Genomic DNA, 27,414 nt, shown 5'->3' on the forward strand with positions numbered 1-27,414 from the left:
CGCTCTGATTGGCTGACGGAGATCCAGTGTGTGTGTGTGTGTGTGTGACGTAGCAACATAGAAGAAGGAGCGCTGCATGGCGAAGCAGCAGGGCAGGATGAGGTACAACGTTGACATAGTGAAGCTCTACTGTCTGGCACCTTGCTAAACTATCAGCAAACACACCCTAAACACACATACACACACCTAAAACACACACACCTAAACACACACCCACACACACCCACCCACCCAAAACAAACACACACCCTAAACAAACACACACCACACCCAAAACACACAAACACCTAAACACACACACACACACCCACCTCAAAACACAAACACACCTAAACACACACACACACACACACTTAAAAACACACACACACACACCTCAAAACACACAAAAACCTAAACACACACACACCTAAACAAACACACACACCTAAACGCAGACACACACCCACACCCTAAACACACACCCACACAAACCCAAAAACACACATGCACAAACACACCCAAAAAACACAAACACACCCAAACACTCACACACACACACACACACACACCTAAACACACACACACACACACACACACCTAAAAACAAACACACACACACACACACACAGCTCTAAACAAACACACACCTAAACACACACACAACCAAAACACACACCTAAACATACCCTAAACACACACCTAAACACACCCTAAACACACACCTAAACACACACACACACACACACACAGCACTAAACACACACACACACACACACACAGCACTAAACACACACAGCACTAAACACACACACAAAACACACACACCCAAAACACACATAAAAAACCTAAAACACACACACACACACAGCACTAAACACACACACACCCACTGAAAACACACACACACCCACTGAAAACACACACACCCACTGAAACACACACACCTAAACACACACCTAAAAACACACACACACACACCTAAACACACACACACACACACACACACACACACACACACACACACACCTAAACCCCCACACACACCTAACACAAACACACCAAAACACACACACACACACCAACCTAAACACACACACACACACACACACACACCAACCTAAACACACACACACACACACACACACCAACCTAAACACACACACCTAAACACACACACACACACACACACACACACAACTAAACACACACACAACTAAACACACACACACACACACACCTAAACTCACACACACACACAATCACACACACACACACACACACCTCAACCTAAACACACACACACACCTAAACACACACACCCAAGACACCCACACCTAAACACACACACACACACACACACACACACACACACACACACACACCTAAACACACACACACAACTAAAACACACACACACACACCTAAACACACACCCAAACACACACAGACCCAAAACACACACACACCTAAGCCCTGTGAGAAATCATGGCTGTGCACATTCTAAAATAAAGCGTGGAAGCGAGTGTTTACGTCATAAGGCCTCACACGTTTTTACATGTTAAAATATTGATCTAGCTGGGAGATATAACTTAGATGTTGCTTCTTAAAGGCACAGAGGGTTGTCTGTTTGCATGTGTGTCTAATCAGTACATACCAGTTGTGCAGAAGTGGCTGTTTGTACAGATAACACACATCATGCAGGAGGTAAAGCTCACATCTGAGCACAGCTTACAATAATCCACAGAATGTGAACACACATACTGTATATAAACACACAGAAATCTGCTGCAAAGACATATTGCGGTGTTCTGTCAGAAGCACAAAGCTTGAGACTACAGAGCAGGGCTATACCCCAAACACAAGCCAAACACACACCCATAACACCAGCCTATACCAAACCCACTTACCTTTCTTATTGGGGACAGGAACTGAAAAAGACAAAGTCGAAGTTGTCTCTACATATATCTATTTACCTAGCAACGTAAAATGGGCATGTAAAAAATACAGTTTGATTCCTGTCTTTAAATTTTCTCATATTGCATCAATGAGACTGCGTCCCAAACGGCACCCTATTCACTACATAGTGCACTGTTAAAGGAATAGGGACTCATTTGGGACACAGCCATCGATAACTAGGACAGTAGACTGTTACATAACAAAGAAACAGCCTCACAAACTGATAATTATCTACAGCGCTTAAAGCAATGCTGTATTACAACATCAACCCGCGGTCGGCTACACATGAGCTTTATGCTAAATAATCCATGCTGCAAGGCATGAGACAAATTAGAAATTAATTTGATTAAACCATTATTATAGTTTGAACACTGTCTGCATCTGTGACTTCAATTAATTCCGGCAGACGTTGTCTTCTCACACTGTACAATTGATTAGCTTAGAAAATAAGTGTTTTTATGAAAAGGCTTCATAGTGCCACAGATAATAACCATGACTCAGCATAGTGGAGAAGTTAGTGTTCAGAGAGAGAGAGGGAGGAAGAGAGCGAGAGAGAGAGAGGGGGGAAGAGAGCGAGAGCGAGAGGGAGAGAGAGAGAGAGAGAGAGAGAGAGAGAGAGAGAGCGAGAGAGAGAGAGAGAGAGAGAGAAGGAAAAGGAGGGCGAGAGAGAAATGAAAAGAGAGAGTGAGAAGGAGAGACAGATTGAAAAGGAGAGAGGGGTGCAATATACTAGAGAGAGAGAAAGAGCGAGAGAGGAGAGATTGAAAAAATAAAGAGAGAGAGAGAGAAACACTCACCATCTGTCTGGGATTTGCTGAGAAATATGGTGCTGGCTCTGGGATGGTCTGAAGGGTTGTACTCCATGTTCAGATCTGATGAAGAAGGAAACAGAAGCAAACAGCTATCAGCTCCGGGGCCTACTGCTCAAAGTACTCTGCTGTGTACTCTGCTGGTTGTATATCGATTCAGTGTTAGCAAACAATGAACCCAGCCGGGTATAGATCTGTTTTGGATGACTGAACAAGACACATGCTGATGAGACAGAGGCATCGCACACGGAGAGACATTTGTTAAACAGATGAGAAAAAAGGTGATCATAAGCCTTGAATACGAGTATTGAATACTGACTCTCTGGGGATACCAGTACTATAGGATTTGTCCCAAATGGGACCTTATTCCCTATATAATGCACTACTTTTGACCAGAGCCCTATGGGCCCAGATGAAAGCATAAGGTGCCAAATGGGACGCTAATACATTCTGACTGAAAGGTCAATTTCAGAGGAGCATGCAGTTACACATATCAACCACCAAGTGGCCTAACGTTGAGGAGCAGCGGTTTGGCCGGAGACTGAGGCAGACTGGTACGGCAATGAAAACGTCTTATTTGATAAATTGCCTGTTTTTATGTGATGCTTTTACACACTGGGTGTTAACTTGATAACAGGTCCATCAGCATAAATTACGGAATATTGCAGAAGTTACTATGGCACCAGGCAATAAAAATGAACATATTAGTTACACTTACCTAGATATCTATTAACATAAGAATGCATCGACTTGACATCTTACCAAGTAAAATTATCTTAGTGCACTGGCAGATCATTTTGCTTATTTTAACCTAAAATAGGCTTGATACAAGTAGGGTAAGATAAATTACCTTATTTCAAGATATTAATAAGATCTTAATAACACATCTTACCATGACAAATTCTCAGTACACTGGCAGATAGTTTTGCTTACATTAACTGTCTCAGGCTTGACATCCACTACCCAGCCCCCCTGTCTCTGTCTCTGGGCTTGGGTCCCACCCAGCTGACCCCTGTCAGCCCTGACATCCACTACCCAGCCCCCCCGTCTCTGGCTCTGGGCTTGGGTCCCACCCAGCGGACCCCTATGTCAGCCCTGATATCCACTACCCAGCACCCCCGTCTCTGGCCCTAGTCCAGGCCCTGTCAGCAGCCACAGGCATCCAAGCATAATGTCATCCCGGCAGGAAAGGCCAGGCAGGGGCTACACCCAGCCATACCGCCAGCTGCAGCAGAGAGGAGAGGAGAGCCACTGCCCAAAGAACAGCTACTCAACAGAGGGGATAGACGAGAGGGGAGAGTGAGTGGGAAAGAGGAGAAGAGGAGTGGGGGACTGGGTTCGAGCACCTGCTTACAGACCCAAAGCCTTAGAAATATGAGTCATCGTAGGTTGAGATGTGCTGCGTTCTTTCTTCAGCCCTGGTATAATACTACTGTCTTACCAGAGCACAGATAAATCAGACGGCTCTCTATGCAGGTCTTAACAGAGTGGGAGTTGTGACTTGATATGGATATGAGCTATTGCTTTACAAATTAACTGATGAAACACATGATAGTGATATGAGACCTAGTTTAGCTGGGGAAAATAACTCCTATATGAGGTCATGAGTGAAGCAGCTCATATTACGCTCCAACTCTTTTGAACTGGAGTCTTTTGTGTGTAAGAGGCACTTAAACCTCAAAAGGAGATCCAGCTAGCTCCCTCCACACACCACAGTGACCTACGTACGGTGCAGGCAGCACTCCAAGGAGAACAAGGTGATAAATACAAGATGGAGTAGTTTATCAACGGTGTGGGAAGGAGGGAAGGAGCCAGAATAGGTTTATTAGTCCAATGTGTACTGTAACAGTCCAGTATTTCAGAACTGTACTCAATGAAACATGTGTTTGTGTCAAACACAGGCACACACGAATGAGCAGGCATACACACAATGTGGTTGTCTTTGTGCCCTTTTATTTAGGGCAGTTCTCTTTGGAGTGGCTCTCTTCCTCTCTGCCTGTACAGTGGTCCACACACACACACACAGTCCACCCCTCTAACTTCCTGTGTTTCAGGAAACTGGACAGGAAGTCACACCGGCGTCTACTACACAAAACTAACCAGCTCTATTGTTTTAGAGTTATGACAAAAGGGGAAGTTGTCTCGTGCTACCGAAATGAGGTAAATCAATGAGTACGCTCACATGCACACTAATAATTCGATATTAAACTGATTATGGCAGTAGGCAGAGTATGGCATTAGTCATGCAAACACCTTACTCTGCTTATCTTAATTGGTATGGTCATAATTGAAGGAAGCATAGGGCAATTAAAAAACAGCATCTTTGAAATGACTAGGACATGTAAAGACCTTAAATCGGAGTCTGTGCTAGCACCAGCCGAGGCAGCCTCCCTCTTTAGCGCCAGTGAAGTGAGTTCGGAACAACTGAAAGTATGCATCTTAGAAGTAATTTTCACATAAAAACGATATATGTCTGAACTCGGAATCAAATAGGCTTCCCAAAAATAACATGGTCGCTGTGGTAGAACGCTTATTTTGATTGGAGATATTCTTAATTAATCAAAGTCCCATCAGGTAGCCTGATTTCAGATGTGGCCATGTAAACAGGATTATTAGGGAAATCGTTCTTCTTGCAAAGCATGTAAACGTTTTAATCAAACAATAATATTAATCTGACTATCCACAATAATTGTATTTTGTATGCAGTGAGACTGTATTGTACATGCACACACCCTGTATTCCCATGATCCTCCTGTCAGAACTGCTTCAGTGCAGCTCCACCTCCATCCACTTCCACTGCCAACAAACCTTTGTTCAAATGAATCAAGCATCCAAAAAACACATTGGATTTACGGGCCATTTCTCAGCGTTCCAAGGGTCTTACAGTGAGGGAAAAAAGTATTTGATCCCCTGCTGATTTTGTACGTTTGCCCACTGACAAAGAAATGATCAGTCTATAATTTTAATGGTAGGTTTATTTGAACAGTGAGACAGAATAACAACAACAAAATCCATAAAAACTCATTTCAAAAATGATATAAATTGATTTGCATTTTAATGAGGGAAATAAGTATTTGACCCCCTCTCAATCAGAAAGATTTCTGGCTCCCAGGTGTCTTTTATACAGGTAACGAGCTGAGATTATGGGCACACTCTTAAAGGGAGTATAAAAGACACCTGTCAACAGAAGCAATCAATCAATCAGACTCCAAACTCTCCACCATGGCCAAGACCAAAGAGCTCTCCAAGGATGTCAGGGACAAGATTGTAGACCTACACAAGGCTGGAATGGGCTACAAGACCATCGCCAAGCAGCTTGGTGAGAAGGTGACAACAGTTGGTGCGATTATTCGCAAATGGAAGAAGCACAAAAGAACGGTCAATCTCCCTCAGCCTGGGGCTCCATGCAAGTTCTCACCTCGTGGAGTTGCAATGATCATGAGAACGGTGAGGAATCAGCCCAGAACTACACGGGAGGATCTTGTCAATGATCTCAAGGCAGCTGGGACCATAGTCACCAAGAAAACAATTGGTAACACACTACGCCGTGAAGGACTGAAATTCTGCAGCGCCCGCAAGGTCCCCCTGCTCAAGAAAGCACATATACAGGCCCGTCTGAAGTTTGCCAATGAACATCTGAATGATTCAGAGAAGAACTGGGTGAAAGTGTTGTGGTCAGATGAGACCCAAATCGAGCTCTTTGGCATCAACTCAACTCTCCGTGTTTGGAGGAGGAGGAATGCTGCCTATGACCCCAAGAACACCATCCCCACCGTCAAACATGGAGGTGGAAACATTATGCTTTGGGGGTGTTTTTCTGCTAAGGGGACAGGACAACTTCACCGCATCAAAGGGACGATGGACGGGGCCATGTACCGTCAAATCTTGGGTGAGAACCTCCTTCCCTCAGCCAGGGCATTGAAAATGGGTTGTGGATGAGTATTCCAGCATGACAATGACCCAAAACACACGGCCAAGGCAACAAAGGAGTGGCTCAAGAAGAAGCACATTAAGGTCCTGGAGTGGCCTAGCCAGTCTCCAGACCTTAATCCCATAGAAAATCTGTGGAGGGCACTGAAGGTTTGAGTTGCCAAACGTCAGCCGCGAAACCTTAATGACTTGGAGAAGATCTGCAAAGAGGAGAGGGACAAAATCCCTGCTGAGATGTGCGCAAACCTGGTGGCCAACTACAAGAAACGTCTGACCTCTGTGATTGCCAACAAGGGTTTTGCCACCAAGTACTAAGTCATGTTTTGCAGAGGGGTCAAATACTTATTTCCCTCATTAAAATGCAAATCAATTTATAACATTTTTGACATGCGTTTTTCTGGATTTTTTGGTTGTTATTCTGTCTCTCACTGTTCAAATAAACCTACCATTAAAATTATAGACTGATCATGTCTTTGTCAGTGGGCAAATGTACAAAATTAGCAGGGGATCAAATACTTTTTTCCCCTCACTGTAAGACCCTTGGATCACTGAGAAATGGCCCGCTGTTGAGAGAATGACAACATCAAAATGCCACTTAATACTCTCTCACAACTATCACAGGGTGCTTGGCCAAGCTGATAAATCAACGAAGGTACATCGTAGTAGCTGCTGCTACTCCTCGCCTGAGCCTCCTATACATTATGCCCAACAGCTGCAGACTTACATGGACAGTGGCCACAGCTCCTGTTCGCTGTCCCTCCACCGAGGGCAGTGTGGAGTTGGCAGTCTGCCTGGCAGGCTGGTCCTGTCCTGGCACCATAGCACATTGGACCAGCTAGGCCCAGGGCTGGCAGTCAGTCATAACAAGTCACCAGACAGACAGTACAAAGAGCAGAGAACCCAATGATTCATCACGAGCTTACTACAGAGACACCAGCCAGGGGAGACCAGATGGCAGCATCACCTCCAAACCTCTCTGACTGACTGACTGTGTGTCAGAGATCCTGTTATTCATGATTTATAGGATCTCTGTTGTTATCTGGGTAGTCTTCTTTCATGTAACACTTGGTCCTGAGCTTGACTAACCCTATACTCATGCCTCCTTTCCTTACTTAGCAAATTAAACTAGTCTTTATAATCTGCAATCTGGAAGGAGAGGAGACAAGGAGAGGAGACAAGGAGAGCTGTACACAAATCTAGATAGATGTAATGTGAGCATGCTTTTGTATGTAGGCTACTGCGCATGTTGTATATGCTTCTGTGTATGTAAAAACATACACATCACATAAAGGTTTATTCTAAAACACACCATACACAGAAGCATATACATGCCTACATACAAAAGCACGCTCACAATACATCTATCTAGATTGGATATGGTATGTTTTAGAATAAACGTTTATGTGATGTGTATGTTTTTATTGATTCCATGGAACCCAGGACTTCCTGGAACAGAGTGGCAATTGTTACTGAGTGGACTATCCTGTCTAAATAAAGACAATTCAATTAAATGAATATGATCCAGGATTAGCAGGATGCCACCTTTCAGTGTGGAGAGACCGGCACAAAGACAAGGACATAGAGTCACAAGGTTCACTCCACTCAACCCCATAATTCAAACCGATCTTTTCAAGCATGCTTTCCTCATAGCTGCAGGACGTGAGGCCATATGTTGGCCTGAGAGCTTGACAAGGTGTACCAGAGCATTACAGAAGAGCAGCATCACAAATGGCATATGTCCTGTTCAAAGGAAGTGCACTTTAAAGGCCCAGTGCAGTCATAAACTTGATTTTCCTGTATTTTATATATTGAACATGCCCCTCCACTAAAATATAATCCGTCTCCTCTCTGAGTTGAAATAGCCACTTTAAAGCAGCTTAGCGCTGTGAACTGATAGCCTCAATCTCACACTTATCAGGCCCATGGGAGCTTCCTCACTGGACTGGTAAACTGATCGATAAAATATGATATATTTCTCCTGAGCCTGGCGGTGGCGGCAGCATTGGAAAAAGAGTAAGGGACTTCTGTGATAGAGTCAGGGAGCCTGAGGTTAAGGTGGTATTTCTGAAGATAATTCACCCTGAAGCGGTAGAGCATGTATGAGGCTAGAATCTAACCTGACTGGCTAAATGGCTAGAGCCTGGGCAAATAGTCAGGACTGTGTTATCCCCACTGGCTTTTCAAACCCAAACTTGATTCCTCACTTATGACTGACCTTTTAACAGCAGTAACAGAAGAGATATAGATGTCATGGTTTACTGTGAATGTTACACAAGACATCTCCTTCACGCTGAGCATGACACTAGATATAACAGTGTGTATGATGAGAGTGTATGACCAGTGCAGTGAGACCCAGTAGCTCAGCAGTCAGTGGTAATCCTGGTTGATATACAGCCATGTCACCCGTGATACAAGTCAGTATTCGACGTCCATCCATGTCTGAGGACGTCAGGAGATTACATGGAAACCGGCCACTAGAGGCAACAGTGAGCGCAGTAAGCATCTGCATCTGATTACCAAGGTTGTAAATTCAAATCCAGCGATAGGAAGTAGTTTTTGAGATTGTTATTTTAAGCCTATCCCAAACCTTAACCATTCCGAGTTAATGCCTAACCTTAACCATTCCGAGTTAATGCCTAACCTTAACCATTCCGAGTTAATGCCTAACCTTAAGATTTCGGAGTTAATGCCGAAACTTAACCTTAAACACTTAGAAACGTGTACAGTGTGAACAGTGTGTATCACTGTGCTGATATTTATCATAAGAAACTGCTTCTGAGTAAAACACACACTCACAGTCTTCCTTCCGAGAACAGAGGAAAATCAAAGAAATAACATTTAGTCATGTGATTTAGACAAAAGAAGATGCACGTCTACTGATTCTCTTTTCCATGACTTCAGCAGTCTGCTGTGATGGTCTCAAGTCTCTGGGTGCATCTCTTATACTAATGGCTGAGTGTGTGTGGACCCCTGTGATGGTGAATCAATCTCCAGGGCTCGACATTAATGCTTGTCCACTTGTCCGGGACAAGAAAAAAAATTGTCTGACGGGGGCCAGTATGAAAAATGTATGCACTCACTAATTGGAAGTCGCTCTGGATAAGAGCGTCTGCTAAATGACTAAAATGTAAAAATGTAAAGAAGAATATACACTCACCGGCCACCCTGTTCATGAAAATGGATCGCCCCTACAGACTGTGAGTCACGTGGCTGTGGCCTGCTATATAAAACAGGCAGAGGCATTCAGTTACTGTTTGATTCAACGTTAGAATGGGCAAAACAAGTGACCAATGCGACTTTGACCGTGGTTTGATCGTCGGTGCCAGGCATGCCGGATCCAGTATCTCAGAAACGGCCGCCCTCCAGGGCTTTTCAAGCACGACAATGTCTAGTGTTTCCCGAGAATGGTGCGACAAACAAAAAACATCCAGTCAGCGACAGTCCTATGGGCGAAAACAGCTTGTTGATGAGAGCAGTCGAAAGAGAATGGCTGGCCACAAACAGACAAATAACGGCACAGTACAACAGTTGTGTGCAGAACGGGTTCGACTCCTATCAGCTAAAAACAAGAAGAAGCGGCTCCAGTGGAAACGCGATCACCAACACTGGACAATTGAGGTGTGGAAAAACATTGCGTGGTCCGACGAATACCAGTTCCTGTTGCGTCATACTGATGGCAGTCCATGGACCCATCCTACCTAGTGTCAACGGTACAGGCTGATAGCGGTGATGTACCACTGTCCAATCTGCAGCAACTGCGTGATGCCATCGCGTCAGCATGGATCAACATCCCTGTGGAACGTTTCCGGTTTGTAGAATCCATGTCCTGAAGAATTCAGGCTGTTCTGGAGGCAAAGGGGGGTCCGACCCGTACTAGATGGGTGTACCTAATAAACTGGCCAAGTTCAACTATTTAGCTATTATCATGTATTACTGTAATTGTCATGTCCGATGTCCTTAACTTTCCATCAGCATAACCGCAAATGGCAACTGTTGATGAACTGGTGCATTAATAAACCAGTGCTTATTCCGGTTGTAAAACAGTCTCTCCAGCGCTCAATATTCTGAGTCTGAGAAATAAATCTGACACCGTTGGAAAGCTGGGATTCCCCTCTATTCAACATTGGTCAAGTCATTCTGACAACTTTAAAATATATTCTTAGAATAGCCTAATTGAGGAATATCTCCCATGCCGTCAATAGATCTCCCCTGAGATAAACATGTTTTAGTTACCTTACTTTGAAGTAGCCTAATTTTGCCATTTGATCCCTGATTCATTGAATGAGGAAATTATTTTATAAAAGACATAAAAAGCATTTGCTTGTAATTGTAATTTTGCAATATTTTATAGCATATGAAGGGTGGCCAACCATCCTCATGTAAAACACATTTACTTGAAGAACAGTGCAGATGCAAAGTTTGGTAACAGAATTACAGTTTATGCTGTTTGTGCCGTCATTCTGTTACCAAACTTTGCATCTGCACTGTTCTTCAAGTAAATGTGTTTTTGTCTAATTGTATGTGTAAATTGTTAAAAGTTGTCCTTGTCCGGCATACATTTTATGGTGAAAAATATGAGTCTCAACATGATTCTGTTATCGTGGAAATGGCAAGGCACCAAGGTAAAGTATTCTTTACTGCCATGTTTCACAGAAGAACAATAGTGTTCTGTCATGGAGAATTATGGCACTGTTCCAGCCAGAGATCAGTGGAGGGGGGAGAGGGGGAGAAGAGGAGGAGGAGGGGGGGGGGGGGGGGTGAGGTAGGCGGGAACACCAGAGGGGTACACTACAAAGTAGGATCAAGGAGTTAGCCAGCTAAATATTCTGAAATAACTTTATGGTTATGGCTATGACAGTTATGGTTGAAATGAGCATTATATAATTGACTCAACAACCAAAAACACACATGTTTAGCTTTCTTAATGAATCAGAAAATCAACATTTATGATCAGCTTTAACATTGCAGATAGATTGTGGCTTCTATCTATGTAATTGTCTGCATCATTTCCAATCCCCCATATATTATTACTTTCCCCTAAACATACCACCCCTCCCCTAATTGGAGCAAACTAATGGCCAACAAAACTTAGGCTTCTACTTCCATCTTATATATACTATATAAATGTTATGCACACTCTATATTTTACATTAGTTATCTTTTTTGTTTGTTGTTAATCCCACCCTTCTATCTCTGAAGACCATCCCGTTTTTATTTCTAATTGCCATATATTTTTTATCAAAGTTATCTAGCTAACTCATTGATTCTATTTTGTAGTATACCCCTACTACACTACAGGAGAGATCCACACACACACACACACCTGGACTTTCTCTATTCATCACGCTGTCCTATGAGTAACAGCCCTTATGGAAAAAACACATTAATTTCACGTGATCACGTGTTCCACAAGTGATCTTATGTAAAGTGAATGTCATAACGTGTAACACATAAAAGCAACATGTGATAACATGAAACTACACGTGAAAACATGAGCACATGTGAAAACATGATCTCACGTGAAATAAATGTGACAACATGGGGATGCAACATTTTATGCAAAATGAAACTACACGTGACAACATTTAAACATTTTTCACATGTAAAACTGCACATTAGATTTTTACACGTGAATGTTTTCCACATGTGAACATGCAATTCCACAGGTGAGAGTTAGATTTTCATATGCAAATCTGCAATTTACATGCGAATCTGCAATTCACATGCAAGATGAAAACATGTTATTCTCCTCACATGTGAAAAGGTGGTGTTAACATGTGAACTCTAAATGTAATCCATGTGAACATATGGTTTCAAGTGTCTCTTTTGTTTTCACGTGACCATTTCAGCTCAACATGTGAATCTACACATTTCACAAGTTTTATTGCAAGGGAGGTAATAGAATGGTATGGGGGTTTTAAGTTAAGTGGTACGCTGTTCAGCTAAAATAGTGTAAACATCTTTAAATCAATATGATTACGTTTGACATGATCACTTAGTGCTGACTTTTCAATATGACCCCACCTGGGATTTGAACTCACAACCTCTGGATTTGGGGTACGCTGATCTTTCTGCTGCGCCACAAAGTCTGTAGCATTCTCAGATGTCCCCTACAGATTCATTACCTATAATATATCTACTTATAATACATATCTGCACTTAAGGCGTCAGCATGTTTCAGTTCGGCTGGCAGCTAGCCGAAGTTGGCTAGGCCATACGAACAAGTGTGCTCGCACACTCCCTTAAAAGACCTTCGCTTGAAAAATTGGAAAAAAGCGGCAATAATACCGTTTGTCCATTTTGAGACGCCATAGCCTTCCTCAAAATAGTCAGAATTAATCTAAGATAACTCAAGAAATCTGTCATTAATTTTGACGTTTTTGCAAAGGATATCTTAGTTGCGCAATTTTACATCTAACTAAGATGTTTGGTTTAGTATTTCTCTTTTTTTTGTTGAATGAAAGACTATTGAAGAATCCCTAAAGTTGACCAATCACGGACAAAGGGGCGTAGACTTCGCCTCCCGAACTTTGGCTGGCCTCGAGAATTTTTTTTGCCTGCTTTTTTCACTGCTATTTTAGTTATCAGTTAATCTGACTATTCTCTCATCATTGATTTAATGTATTTATTTCCAAATTTTTCTTTTTTTTTGTGTAGTAGACATATTATTCTGTTTTAATATTACTCATGAATCACTATGATAAATATACATTTTTCTTGTGTGTATTTTTAACAAAGCTGAGATTTACTTTGAAGTCCAAAGTGTAGGAATCTAAGTGAAATCAGTTATTGACACAGACATGGTGGTGTAGCAGGAAGATTGGAATGCTGTCAACCAAGAGGTTGTGAGTTCAAATCCCAGGTTAGGACATCATGCACAGTATGTCAAATATGTCAATTGAAAACTCTGCGACTGCGAGACATTTCGGGAATATCCTAACGACAAATCTTTGTTTGCAGGGCATCCCCCGTGAAATCTCGTGAAAGATATCAACGTGAAATATCATCACGAGAAGTGTTCCAAAATCACATGATTTCACTTGTGAAATACAATTTTACATGTGCAAAACGTGGAAATTTCATGTGAAATCATGTGGTTTTTCCATAAGAGAGTCCTGCTACTCGCTGTCTGACACTGAACACAGTGTAACTCCATTCATAAAGAAACATGACCCTCAGAGTTCTTGGCTAGAGAAACAATAGAGATAACTATACTTAGTTTATTTCATTCATCTGGCTTTATCTTCTCTTTCATGTAGCTTTAATGTCAAGAGTGATTAAACAGTGCTTTAATGTAGCTTTAAACATTTACCTTGTGTTATTTGAACTTAAATGAAACTTGAACTTAAAACTTGATGAAAGTCAACACTGACACATTGAGATTCATTACATCTTAGTTTCAGAACAATAAACACCCTCATGAGGGAATTAATATTTCAGTACCAAGATGTGTCTGTCTATGTACGTGTGTGAACCAAACCAACAACGTCATAACTCAGTGTTAAAACAGAGAGATGCTAAATGTCCCCTATGTGGATGTTCAGTGAGGAGGAAAAGCAGTGTAATGTCAAATAAAGGCCTGATAAATGGAGTCAATAAGAGCTTCCCAGCCTGGGAGATCACATGGCTAACTGACCTCACACACCCCTCTGTTCCATTACCCTCTGCCTCCTGATTCTGGGATTGTAATCACTTCTTTCTCTGGTAATCTCTCTCTGTTCTCCATCATTATCCCTGCATCACTTCAACCAGGCAGCGTTTATGCCTACTTCTCTAGGCAGACTGGGGAGAGATAATGGGCCTTCCTCCCACACAGTGCAGAGGACCCAGAACGGCTAACAATGCTAACAACGCCAACAATGCTAAATGATCAGTCAGGCTAAAGCGATTCAGCAGTAACACTCCATCCCCGCTGCATCGCCACCACGTTCCCTCACAGTAACATACTGTAAGACACAGTTGATCGCCAGACTAATGGAATGTGTGAGTAATGCATACAACACAACTAAAGTAGGAGAGTAAATACTAGTATCAGTAGATTCATTTGATATCATTCTGAGAATCTATCATTGACTGAATATCAAATCCCCTCAGTGCATTCATCCTTATCCTGTATTTAATACCTCCAGTGTCACAAGGATTATACGTAACACTTGTTGCTTGTTAATCTAATTCTCTTTCTATAAAGTTTTTTACAGAATGTGAATAGAGACATTTAGTCAGTCACTATCACCCTTTACTGAAAACCAAGCCTAGATAATACAGTACATGACCAGCACAAACTTGTGAAAGTGACTGGATACTTTATGTAAGAAGTACAGTGAGGGAAAAACGTATTTGATCCCCTGCTGATTTTGTACGTTTGCCCACTGACAAAGACATGATCAGTCTATCATTTTAATGGTAGGTTTATTTGAACAGTGAGAGACAGAATAACAACAAACAAATCCACAAAAACGCATGTCAAAAATGTTATAAATTGATTTGCATTTTAAATGAGGGAAATAAGTATTAGATTGACAGTTATTTTGTGTTTCTTCCATTTGCGAATAATCGCACCAACTGTTGTCACCTTCTCACCAAGCTGCGTGGCGATGGTCTTGTAGCCCATTCCAGCCTTGTGTAGGTCTACAATCTTGTCCCTGACATTCTTGGAGAGCTCTTTGGTCTTGGCCATGGTGGAGAGTTTGGAATCTGATTGATTGATTGCTTCTGTGGACAGGTGTCTTTTATACAGGTAACAAGCTGAGATTAGGAGCACTCCCTTTAAGAGTGTGCTCCTAATCTCAGCTTGTTACCTGTATAAAGGACACCTGGGAGCCAGAAATCTTTCTGATTGAGAGGGGGTCAAATACTTATTTCCCTCATTAAAATGCAAATCAATTTATAACATTTTTGACAGGCGTTTTTGTGGATTTGTTTGTTGTTATTCTGTCTCTCACTGTTCAAATAAACCTACCATTAAAATGATAGACTGATCATGTCTTTGTCAGTGGGCAAACGTACAAAATCAGCAGGGGATCAAATACTTTTTTCTCTCACTGTATTTATTCTACAAACTTCTATCTGCAGTCACAAAACTAAAATGAAGGGGAGCTATTTTTATACACTTCCAAATGAGATCCCAGAGGAATATGGGGGAGAGATAGAGAATATTAGATACAGAATATTAGTTATTTATGTAATTCGTTTTTTACAATTTGTAAATAAAAATGCAACGTCTCATTCTGTGTTCAACAAAAAAGTATTTGGTGTGGGGACAGAGTATCCGTGGGTGTGTCTGCTATTCTTCAGGGGTGGTTTCTCATTAAGTTAGAGCCAAGTGGATGGAGCCCCAGCAGGGGGTCAGGGAGAGGAAGGGAGACTGCTGACCTTAGCTGCAACACCACACACATCCCAGCCAGACCTGAAGGTCAATAGTCAGTGGGTCTCGGTCAACAATGGACCACTAATCCTTATACAGGAAGCCAGCAGCCCAGCCGCCAAACCCTGGTCAGTGTTTACACATGCACCCTGGCCTGGACTCTAGCCCTGATAGTGGTTACTATGGCTGGCCGTATGTATTGGTCACAGCCAATACAGACACCAGACATGTGCATTGGCATTGACTGTAAAGGTTTTAATCTTTTAATGGATAAACGTACCCATTAAGCCCACGTACCCATTAAGCCCACGTACCCATTAAGCCCATGTACCCATTAAGCCCACTTCTATCTTTGGATTTAAAGAGAAAAAAAATATAGCTAGATATTTTCTGCTGTTTAATGTTTCAACCAATTCATATGATTGTGATATCCATAACAGTTTTTATTCTAAGCCAATCAGATGTTTTATTATGACGTTATTGACAGTTATGTGTACGTTTCCACTAGTGGCCAATTTCAAAGCTGCAAAAAAACTTTGGTGATAAACACATTTTTCAGATATGTTTAGTACCTTCTCAGATAAGTGATCATACTTTATGTAAAATTAAGAGATTAACGTGCTGATATATGCATATAATAACATATTTCATGGGTATTAATGACTATTTCTTGCCAATTGAAAATATGGGTTTTTCATACTAGCAGTCGTGCCTGCATGTCACAGTCAGACAGTAGCAACATAACTTGGTGAACTATAACAAGATAATAGATTTCAGGCATTCACAGCTTACATTTTTTAAATGTATTTTGTCACTGGCCTACACACAATACCCCATAATGTCAAAGTGGAATTATGTTTTTCGATTTTTTTAAACAAATTAATTCAAAATTAAAAGCTGAAATATCTTGAGTCAGAGCAGTCCGCTCCACCGGTGCCTGATCCAGCTCCGGTCAGCGGCTCCACTCCGGAGCCAGAGCAGTCCACTCCACCGGTGCCAAGTCCAGCTCCGGTCAGCGGCTCCAGTCCAGACCATGACGTCAGCCCCTCTCCAGGTTCGGGGTCTCCCACACCAGGGTCCAGACAGGGCCTGGCGTATCGTGGGAGGAAGGAGAGGGGAAGCAGCGCGCCGAGGTCCAGAGCAGACCAGGGGCGCAACAGGGAGGCGGAGAGTGAGAGGTCGTCACGCCCCGAGCCGGATCCGCCTCCGAGGCGGAATGCCCACCCGGCGGAATGCCCACCCGGCCCCTACCCTGTTATGTTTATGTTGTGCGGTCGGAGTCCGCACCTTTGGGGGGGGGGGGGGGGGGGGGGTACTGCTTATATGTTGAGTCAGGGTGTGTATATTCCTTGTTGTGCTTTTTCTATGTGTGGGATCTAGTATGTATAGGTCTATGTTGGCCGGGGTGGTTCCCAATCAGAGGCAGCTATCACTCGTTGTCTCTGATTGGGGATCATACTTAGGCAGCCTATTGGCACTGTCTAGTTGTGGGATCTTGTTCCTTGTAAGGTATGTTGTGTGTTCTACCTTGGACTTCACGTTTCAGTTGTTGTTTTGTCGTTGTGTTTATAAGTTAATAAACATGTACGTATATATCACGCTGCGCCTTGGTCTGACCCGTCATTCAATGAACGTGACAGAAGATCCCACCAAACAAGGACCAAGCAGCGTGCCGAGAAGGAGCAAACGCCTGGGACTCAACAGGAGGTAACATTAGTAGATGTCCTCCTCGGTTGGGGGAGAATTACGGAGGAGGAGGCCGTCCGTTATCGGAAGGTGATGAAGGAGGAAGCCCGGGTAGGAGAGGAGAAACGGCACCAACAGTGCCGACAACGGAGACCCGAGAGGCAACCCCAATACATTTTTTTGGGGGGGGCACACGGTGTGGACGACGAGGCAGCAGGAGGCCGTGAAAGGGCGGATCTGCAGGTTAGGAGGCCACCAGGTTACGGGGGCTGTTGGCTCAGAGGGAGCAGGGGTTATTCGGTCAGAGGGAGGCGCTACAGGAGGCTAAAAGGGAGAAGGAAAAAGTAGAGGCCCGGCGAGAGGAGCTGGTTAGGCAGCAGAAGGAGCGGGGGTTAATAAAGGAACCCAGTCCTGCTCCCCGCACCAAGCCAGTGGTGCGCGTCGCCGGCCCGGCCCGTTCCTGCTCCCCGCACCAAGCCAGTGGTGCGCATCGCCGGCCCGGCCCGTTCCTGCTCCTCGCACCAAGCCAGTGGTGCGCGTCGCCGGCCCGGCCCGTTTCTGCTCCTCGCACCAAGCCAGTGGTGCGCGTCGCCGGCCCGGCCCGTTCCTGCTCCTCGCACCAAGCCAGTGGTGCGCGTCGCCACTGGCTTGGTACTCATACTTAGGCAGCCTATTGGCACTGTCTAGTTGTGGGATCTTGTTCCTTGTAAGGTATGTTGTGTGTTCTACCTTGGACTTCACGTTTCGGTTGTTGTTTTGTCGTTGTGTTTATAAGTTAATAAACATGTATGTATATCACGCTGCGCCTTGGTCTGACCCGTCATTCAACGAACGTGACAATAAGAGTGAAAAGAAGGAAGCCTGTACAGAATAAACATGCATCCTGTTTGCAACAAGGCGCTAAAATAATACTGCAAAAAATGTGGAAAAGCAATTAACGTTTTGTCCTGAATGCAAAGTGTTGTATTTGATTTGCCCCAAACATAACACATTACTGAGTACCACTCTCCATATTTTCAAGCATAGTGGTGGCTGCATCATGTTAAGGGTATGCTTGTAATCGTTATGAACTGGGGAGTTTTTCAGGATACAAAATAAATGGAATGGAGAATAGAGGCAACATTCTAGAGAAAAACCTGGTTCAGTGCTTTCACCAGACACTGGGAGATTAATTCACCTTTCAGCAGGACAATAAACTAAAACACGAGGCCAAATCTACACTGGAGTTGCTTACCAAGAAGACAGTAAATGTTCCTCAGTGGCCGAGTTACAGATTTGACTTACATCTGCTTGAACATCTACAGCAAGACCTGAAAATGGTTGTCTAGCAATGATCAACAATCAATTTTACAGAGCTTGAAGAATTCTATAAATATTAAATTGGGCAAATGTTGCACAATACAGGTGTGGAAAGCTCTTAGAGCTTACCCAGAAATACTCATAGCTGTAATCGCTGCCAAAAGGTGATTCTAACATGTATTGACTCCAGGAGGCTGCTTGAGGGAGAACGGCTCAAAATAATGGCTGGAACGAGCCCGTCCTCCCCAATTATTTTTACATTTTTTAAACATTTTTAGTCATTTAGCAGACGCTCTTATCCAGAGCGACTTACAGTTAGTGAGTGCATACATTTTCATACTGGCCCCCCGTGGGAAACGAACCCACATCCCTGGCGGTGCAAGCACCATGCTCTACCAACTGAGCTACAGGGGACATGAGCTACGACCAACCTCCTGTGATTGACTCAGGGGATTGAATACTTATCTAATGTAAAAAAAAATCTTTCACTTTGACATTAATATTTTGTGTAGATCTTTGACAAAAATTACAATGAAATACATTTTGATCCCACTTTGTAACACAACAAAATGTGGAAAAAAATGTGGAAACCAAATCATTGGTTTTTCACCATAAATCACAGTTGTTCCAATTAAACCCAGTATGCTCCCATGAATCCCGGTTTGCATTGAAACACATGGGGATAGTGTGTTGACATCCATAATATGATCATGAGCATAAATATGTTTTTTTGTTCATATTGAAGTTGAACAAATTTAAAACACACAAAAACTACACAAAACTCTAGCCATGGTGCCTTTAACAAGATTAGTAACAACTAGAAACCTCTGTACTCTCTCCAAGACGTTTGGAGTGAACAAGTAGTCGTTGATGCAGAGAGAGAAGAATAAGGTCAGGGTTGAGGGATATCAGGGACGGAAGACCTACAAAATGGTGGATAAAAATGCAAACAAATGAGGGACAAGAAGATGACTATTGGGTGACTGCTCATGCACTTTTGTGTGGGAGCATTGTCATATTGTTGTCCTTCATTCATCCAGGTGATTCTGTTTTTTGGTCCACCACCTGTACCTTTGTAATACAACAGTAGAGAGGGAGATCTGAAACTGTCTTCAAATAGGCTTTCGGAAGACAAGATTAACTAATTAACAAGAAAAGCAGTACAGCAAATGGGAATCAGCTTTTAGATAATTAATTGAAAGTTGTGTGTGTAGATTAATATAATATAATTTTACTTACCGTTTGTAAGTTTTGAACATTTGGAAATGAATTAAAATGTATTATTTAAGAGGTGGGCTTATTTTGAACACCCATGGGCTTAAAGGGTACACTCTATACCCATTAAGCCCAGTCAAGACTTTTCAAATATTTGTTCATCTTATAAACAACAAATGTTGTAAGTAAAGTCATACAATGAGATTAATCTTTCATTTTATCTCCCCTTTTCATACAAACATTAGGGCTGTATATGTTAGAAATGTCTAAACCTAGATTTTGGGGCTTAATATGTATACTTACCAAACATGCAATATGACTGACCGACTGCCTTTGGTGACCTTTTTACTCTACATGCATGATAGAGGTTAGTGTCATCCTAGTATGAGAATGAGGAAAAAAGTGCTATTCATGTATTATTTTAGCCACATAAAAATGTAAAGTTATGAATCAGAGCTGATGAGCAGTTCTTGCCATTTAATGACATCATTAGAGCCAACATCTTTAGCCTATTGAAGGGACGCATCCATTGGTCTGTTCTAAAAGCACATTCTGCCACACTCACTTGTCCCACACTTCTTGTGAGCGTGGGCAGATGGGAAGGCATTTCCTGTCTAGAGAATGGGTCATATCCTCTCCTCACCCTGGGAAGATGCTATAGTTATAGAGGCAACTGAAAAGATAATGTCACCTTACAACGCTTAATAAGGCATTCAAAAACATTCATAAGGGAAACTGGTAACTAACATACTTTATATAACCCCAACCTGCATAATACTAGAAGACACCCTGCCATTGATCCATCAAAACCACATCTTAACAAAACAAACAGATTTATGTTGGCGGTAAAGAGCCATGTATGTACAGTTGAAGTCGGAAGTTTACATACACCTTAACCAAATACACTTAAACTCAGTTTTTCACAATTCCTGACATTTAATCCAAGTAAAAAATACCCTGTCTTAGGTCATTTAGGATCACCACTATATTTTAAGAATGTGAAATGTCAGAATAATAGTAGAGAGAATGATTTATTTCAGCTTTTATTTCTTTCATCACATTCCCAGTGGGTCAGAAGTTTACATACACTCAATTAGTATTTGGTAGCATTGCCTTCAAGTTGTTTAACTTGGGTCAAAATGTTTCGGGTAGCCTTCCACAATAAGTTGGGTGAATGTTGGCCCATTCCTCTTGACAGAGCTGGTTTAACTGAGTCAGGTTTGTAGGCCTCCTTGCTCGCACACGCTTTTTCAGTTCTGCCCACACATTTTCTATAGGATTGAGGTCAGGGCTTTGTGATGGCCACTCCAATATCTTGACTTTGTTGTCTTTAAGCCATTTTGCCACAACTTTGGAAGTATGCTTGGGGTCATTGTCCATTTGGAAGACGCATTTGCGACCAAGCTTTAACTTCCTGACTGATGTCTTGAGATGTTGCTTCAATATATCCACATAATTTTCCTTCCTCATGATTCCATCTATTTTGTGAAGTGCACCAGTCCCTCCTGCAGCAAAGCACCCCCACAGCATGATGCTGCCACCCCCGTGCTTCACGGTTGGGATGGTGTTCTTCGGCTTCCAAGCTACCCCCTTTTTCCTCCAAACATAACGATGGTCATTATGGCCAAACAGTTCAATTTTTGTTTAATCAGACCAGAGGACATTTCTCCAAAAAGTACGATCTTTGTCCCCATGCGCAGTTGCAAACCGTAGTCTGTCTTTTTTACGGCGCTTTTGGAACATTGGCTTCTTCCTTGCTGAGCGGCCTTTCAGGTTATGTCGATATAGGACTTGTTTTACTGTGGATATAGATACTTTTGTACCTGTTTCCTCCAGCATCTTCACAAGATCCTTTGCTGTTGTTCTGGGATTGATTTGCACCAAAGTACGTTAATCTCTAGGAGACAGAACACGTCTCCTTCCTGAGCGGTATGACGGCTGCGTGGTCCCATGGTGTTTATACTTGCGTACTATTGTTTGTACAGATGAACGTGGTACCTTCAGGCATTTGGAAATTGCTCCCAAGGATGAACCAGACTTGTGGTGGTCTACAATTTTCCTTCTGAGGTCTTGGCTGATTTCTTTTGATTTTCCCATGATGTCAAGCAAAGAGGCACTCAGTTGAAGGTAGGCCTTGAAATACATCCACAGGTACACATCCAATTGACTCAAATTATGTCAATTAGCCTATCAGAAGCTTCTAAAGCCATTTCCAAGCTGTTTAAAGGCACAGTCAACGTAGTGTATGTAAACTTCTGACCCACTGGAATTGTGATAGTGAATTATAAGTGAAATAATCTGTCTGTAAACAATTGTTGGAAAAATTACTTGTGTCATGCACAAAGTAGATGTCCTAACCGACTTGCCAAAACTATAGTTTGTTAAGAATACATTTGTGGAGTGGTTGAAAAACGAGTTTTAATGACTCCAACCTAAGTGTATGTAAACTTCCGACTTCAACTGTATTTACCCAGCTTTCCAGCTCTACAGTCACCAACTTTTTAAAAGACAAATGTATCAAAGAGTTTCCTTTGTGTGTGGTTCTGACATGAACCACTGGTAGTCCATTGTGTTAAAAATACCAGGCAGTCTGGCACAGCAACAGAAAGATGATGGAGAGAGAGGCCTGTGAAGATAAATGAGCCATGCCCAACAGGTAGAGGTCAGTGAGTATACAGCAAGTGATAGATTACAACAGAGAATCATCCAGTGAGACAGAACAAGTAAAGTAGTTAGCAAGTCACACAAAAACAAAGAAGACCAAACCCATTTTCTAAAAATCAGAATTACTAAATGAAAGGGCATTCAAAACCAAGAACTTGGCCTAAATTTCCCTGGATTCACGTAATATTCTTCCTCCCTCCTTGTGGCATATATCTTGTCATGCATACCAATGTGGTTAGTTAACGTTGTGGAGCCTGGTATTTTAGTGCCGAGGATGGATCGTTTAGAGGAGATGGATGGCTGCAATTAGCCGGGAGTTGAAGCAGTGCAGCCAGTGGTGACAGTGAGGTATCATGCTCCGCCAGGTTCCAGCCAACCCCAGCTCCAATGGAAGATGAATAGCTAGAGCACCGCTAGGCTCCGTTTATATAGAGTTTAGTCCCAGGGAACCATGAGGAGGTGTCTGGTTAACAGTACTGGAACAGGGACAGGGAGAAGACCAGCTTACACAGGCACGCACGCACACACACAAAATGAGTGGAGTACGTCGAACGAATTGCATGTGAGACAAATCACTTTTGTTATGACTTTTTCTACATTTCAGATAAACCATCGTTTCCACAGCTCGAGTTGAGTCATTTCGTCCGTCTTAACAGATATAAATTCCTTGTGGGCCAAGGTTCAAGTCAACATATTTCCAGCATTAATAATAAGTAATCATTGAGGCAACAGTAGATCTACTGAGATGTGCGGATCATAGGACAGGTGGAGATGTGAGTGGGTGGGAGGATAAAGGGGGTGCTAAAGATCCGGCATCCTGCCTGCCTTTGAAGCTCAGGGGACTGTGATTCAAGGATGGGGAGCAGGGGAGAGGGGGGGTTGGTTCGCCCCCATGCTCCACCACAAGCCCAGCTGAGACAAACAGACACACCCCTCCCGCTCCGCTCCCTGTAACTAAGCAACAGAGGCTTGAAAAGACTGGGTCTGCAGAAGCCGTCCTCAACAAAGAGAGAGACCGAGAGACAAGCAGGCAGACAGACACTCTCCCCATGCTCAACCATTTAACAAGGCCTCTCTGGGTAGCCTAACCACTGTACGTCTCACCATTGTGCTGTCACAGGATTAACGGCTCTCAACAATGAACAGACAATGTCGACTATCACTGGAGCTCCATTCACATACACTATATTCAATTTGCAGCAGAATTGACACAATTGGAAGCTCCACTGGTTGGAGCACATTACATAGCTTATTAGACAGACAGGTCTAATCTGTCAACGCTCACAGTGGAGAAGAGAAAAGTTATCCCACCTGTGATGCGGTATCATCTGGGGGCAGAGCCTGCATCGCAGAGCCCAAAGGGCATGTTGATAGCAATTAAAGACCACAGTGTTGCCACAGCTGCACAGGCAGTGGATGGGGATGCCTCTGTGTGAGGTCCCTGGGAGGAATGAGTGGGTCGGACCACAGAGCTAGCCAGCAGTGTTGAAATTAACGCTGAAAAGGTCAACATAGGCTTGAGGTCAGACAAAATTAAGGGCGGGATAACTGGTAACATCACAACAAACTATACACTGAGTGATTTTTTTCTCTCTCAAAAACCATGACAAACATTGGGCAGCAGCAGCAGCATTGTGCTACTGCCTGTCAGTGAGGGTTGGTTGGTTGCTCTGGCCAATCCACTGCAGTCTTGGTTCCCTTGGTGCAGGGAGGCAATAACCACTGCAGCTCATTATTTACACACCTGCTCTGATAGCTCCAGCTCATATACCACTCATTGACTGACTGACTACATGGTCAATTAACTCTCTAGATTAGCCCAGCCAAGCCCTACTCACGACAAGGGCCAGCGTCTTAGAAGTGATTGCGGATTCACTCCTCTTTCAATTTATTTTATTTTTTATTTTACCTTTATTTAACTAGGCAAGTCAGTTAAGAACAAATTCTTATTTACAATGACGGCCTATTCCGGCCAAACCTGGACGACTCTGGGCCAATTGTGCACCGCCCTATGGGACTTCCAATCACGGCCAGTTGTGATATAGCCTGGAATCGAACAAGGGAATCTGTAGTGACGCCTCAAGCACTGAGATGCAGTGCCTTAGCCACTTGGGAGCCCAGTCCACTCATTCAGCCATCCAGCAATCAGAAACAGAAGAAATAGCCTTGCCTAGCGCCATTTTATTTTCTTTAAATATATTTTTCTCTTTCCCTTATGGAAAACTTTTCATCATACAGTGAGGGAAAAAAGTATTTGATAATCTGCTGATTTTGTACGTTTGCCCACTGACAAAGAAATGATCAGTCTATAATTTTAATGGTAGGTTTATTTGAACAGTGAGCGACAGAATAACAACAAAAAAATCCAGAAAAACACATGTCAGAAATGTTATAAATTGATTTGCATTTTAATGAGGGAAATAAGTATTTGACCCCCTCTCAATCAGAAAGATTTCTGGCTCCCAGGAGTCTTTTATACAGGTAACGAGCTGAGATTAGGAGCACACTCTTAAAGGGAGTGCTTCTAATCTCAGTTTGTTACCTGTATAAAAAAGACACCTGTCCACAGAAGCAATCAATCAATCAGATTCCAAACTCTCCACCATGGCCAAGACCAAAGAGCTCTCCAATGATGTCAGGGACAAGATTGTAGACCTACACAAGGCTGGAATGGGCTACAAGACCATCGCCAAGCAGCTTGGTGAGAAGGTGACAACAGTTGGTGCGATTATTTGCAAATGGGAGAAACACAAATGAACTGTCAATCTCCCTCGGCCTGGGGCTCCATGCAAGATCTCACCTCGTGGAGTTGCAATGATCATGAGAACGGTGAGGAATCAGACCAGAACTACACGGGAGGATCTTGTCAATGATCTCAAGGCAGCTGGGACCATAGTCACCAAGAAAACAATTGGTAACACACTGCGCCGTGAAGGACTGAAATCCTGCAGCGCCCGCAAGGTCCCCCTGCTCAAGAAAGCACATATACAGGCCCGTCTGAAGTTTCCTCTGAATCATTCAGATGTTCATTGGCAGAACTGGGTGAAAGTATTGTGGTCAGATGAGACCAAAATCGAGCTCTTTGGCATCAACTCAACTCGCCGTGTTTGGAGGAGGAGGAATGCTGCCTATGACCCCAAGAACACCATCCCCACCATCAAACATGGAGGTGGAAACATTATGCTTTGGGGGTGTTTTTCTGCTAAGGGGACAGGACAACTTCACCGCATCAAAGGGACGATGGACGGGGCCATGTACCGTCAAATCTTGGGTGAGAACCTCCTTCCCTCAGCCAGGGCATTGAAAATGGGTTGTGGATGGGTATTCCAGCATGACATTGACCCAAAACACACAGCCAAGGCAATAAAGGAGAGGCTCAAGAAGAAGCACATTAAGGTCCTGGAGTGGCCTAGCCAGTCTCCAGACCTTAATCCCATAGAAAATCTGTGGAGGCAGCTGAAGGTTCGAGTTGCCAAACGTCAGGCTCGAAACCTTAATGACTAGGAGAAGATCTGCAATGAGGAGTGGGACAAAATCCCTCCTGAGATGTGTTTCTCACTGTTCAAATAAACCTACCATTAAAATTATAGACTGATAATTTCTTTGTCAGTGGGCAAACCTACAAAATCAGCAGGGGATCAAATACTTTTTCCCCTCACTGTATGTGTGCATGTACAGTGGGGGAAAAAAGTATTTAGTCAGCCACCAATTGTGCAAGTTCTCCCACTTAAAAAGATGAGAGAGGCCTGTAATTTTCATCATAGGTACACGTCAACTATGACAGACAAATTGAGAGAAAAAAATCCAGAAAATCACATTGTAGGATTTTTAATGAATTTATTTGCAAATTATGGTGGAGCAAGATTTCTGGCTCTCACAGACCTGTAACAACTTCTTTAAGAGGCTCCTCTGTCCTCCACTCGTTACCTGTATTAATGGCACCTGTTTGAACTTGTTATTAGTATAAAAGACACCTGTCCACAACCTCAAACAGTCACACTCCAAACTCCACTATGGCCAAGACCAAAGAGCTGTCAAATGACACCAGAAACAAAACTGTAGACCTGCACCAGGCTGGGAAGACTGAATCTGCAATAGGTAAGCAGCTTGGTTTGAAGAAATCAACTGTGGGAGCAATTATTAGGAAATGGAAGACATACAAGACCACTGATAATCTCCCTCGATCTGGGGCTCCACGCAAGATCTCACCCCGTGGGGTCAAAATGATCACAAGAACGGTGAGCAAAAATCCCAGAACCACACGGGGGGACCTAGTGAATGACCTGCAGAGAGCTGGGACCAAAGTAACAAAGCCTACCATCAGTAACACACTACGCCGCCAGGGACTCAAATCCTGCAGTGCCAGACGTGTCCCCCTGCTTAAGCCAGTACATATCCAGGCCCGTCTGAAGTTTGCTAGAGTGCATTTGGATGATCCAGAAGAGGATTGGGAGAATGTCATATGGTCAGATGAAACCAAAATAGAACTTTTTGGTAAAAACTCAACTC

General features: G+C 43.0%; 1 protein-coding gene across 4 annotated transcripts in view; it reads right to left on the reverse strand.

Moving 5' to 3' along the window:
* The window catches only part of ccny (cyclin Y), a 72,254-nt gene that overhangs the window by 20,545 nt on the left and 24,295 nt on the right, over positions 1-27,414 (reverse strand). For 3 of the 4 annotated variants that reach the window (XM_084151994.1, XM_084151996.1, XM_084151993.1), the window contains exon 2: positions 2,736-2,810. In XM_084151994.1, coding sequence (XP_084008120.1) covers positions 2,736-2,810 — 75 coding nt within the window. Of the gene's footprint in view, positions 1-1,889; positions 1,911-2,735; positions 2,811-27,414 lie in introns of all 4 variants that reach the window. The other variant, XM_084151995.1, reaches the window with a different exon arrangement.

The sequence above is a fragment of the Coregonus lavaretus genome (assembly GCF_964263955.1).
Source record: "Coregonus lavaretus genome assembly, chromosome: 34".
NCBI classification, from domain to species: Eukaryota; Metazoa; Chordata; class Actinopteri; order Salmoniformes; family Salmonidae; genus Coregonus; species Coregonus lavaretus.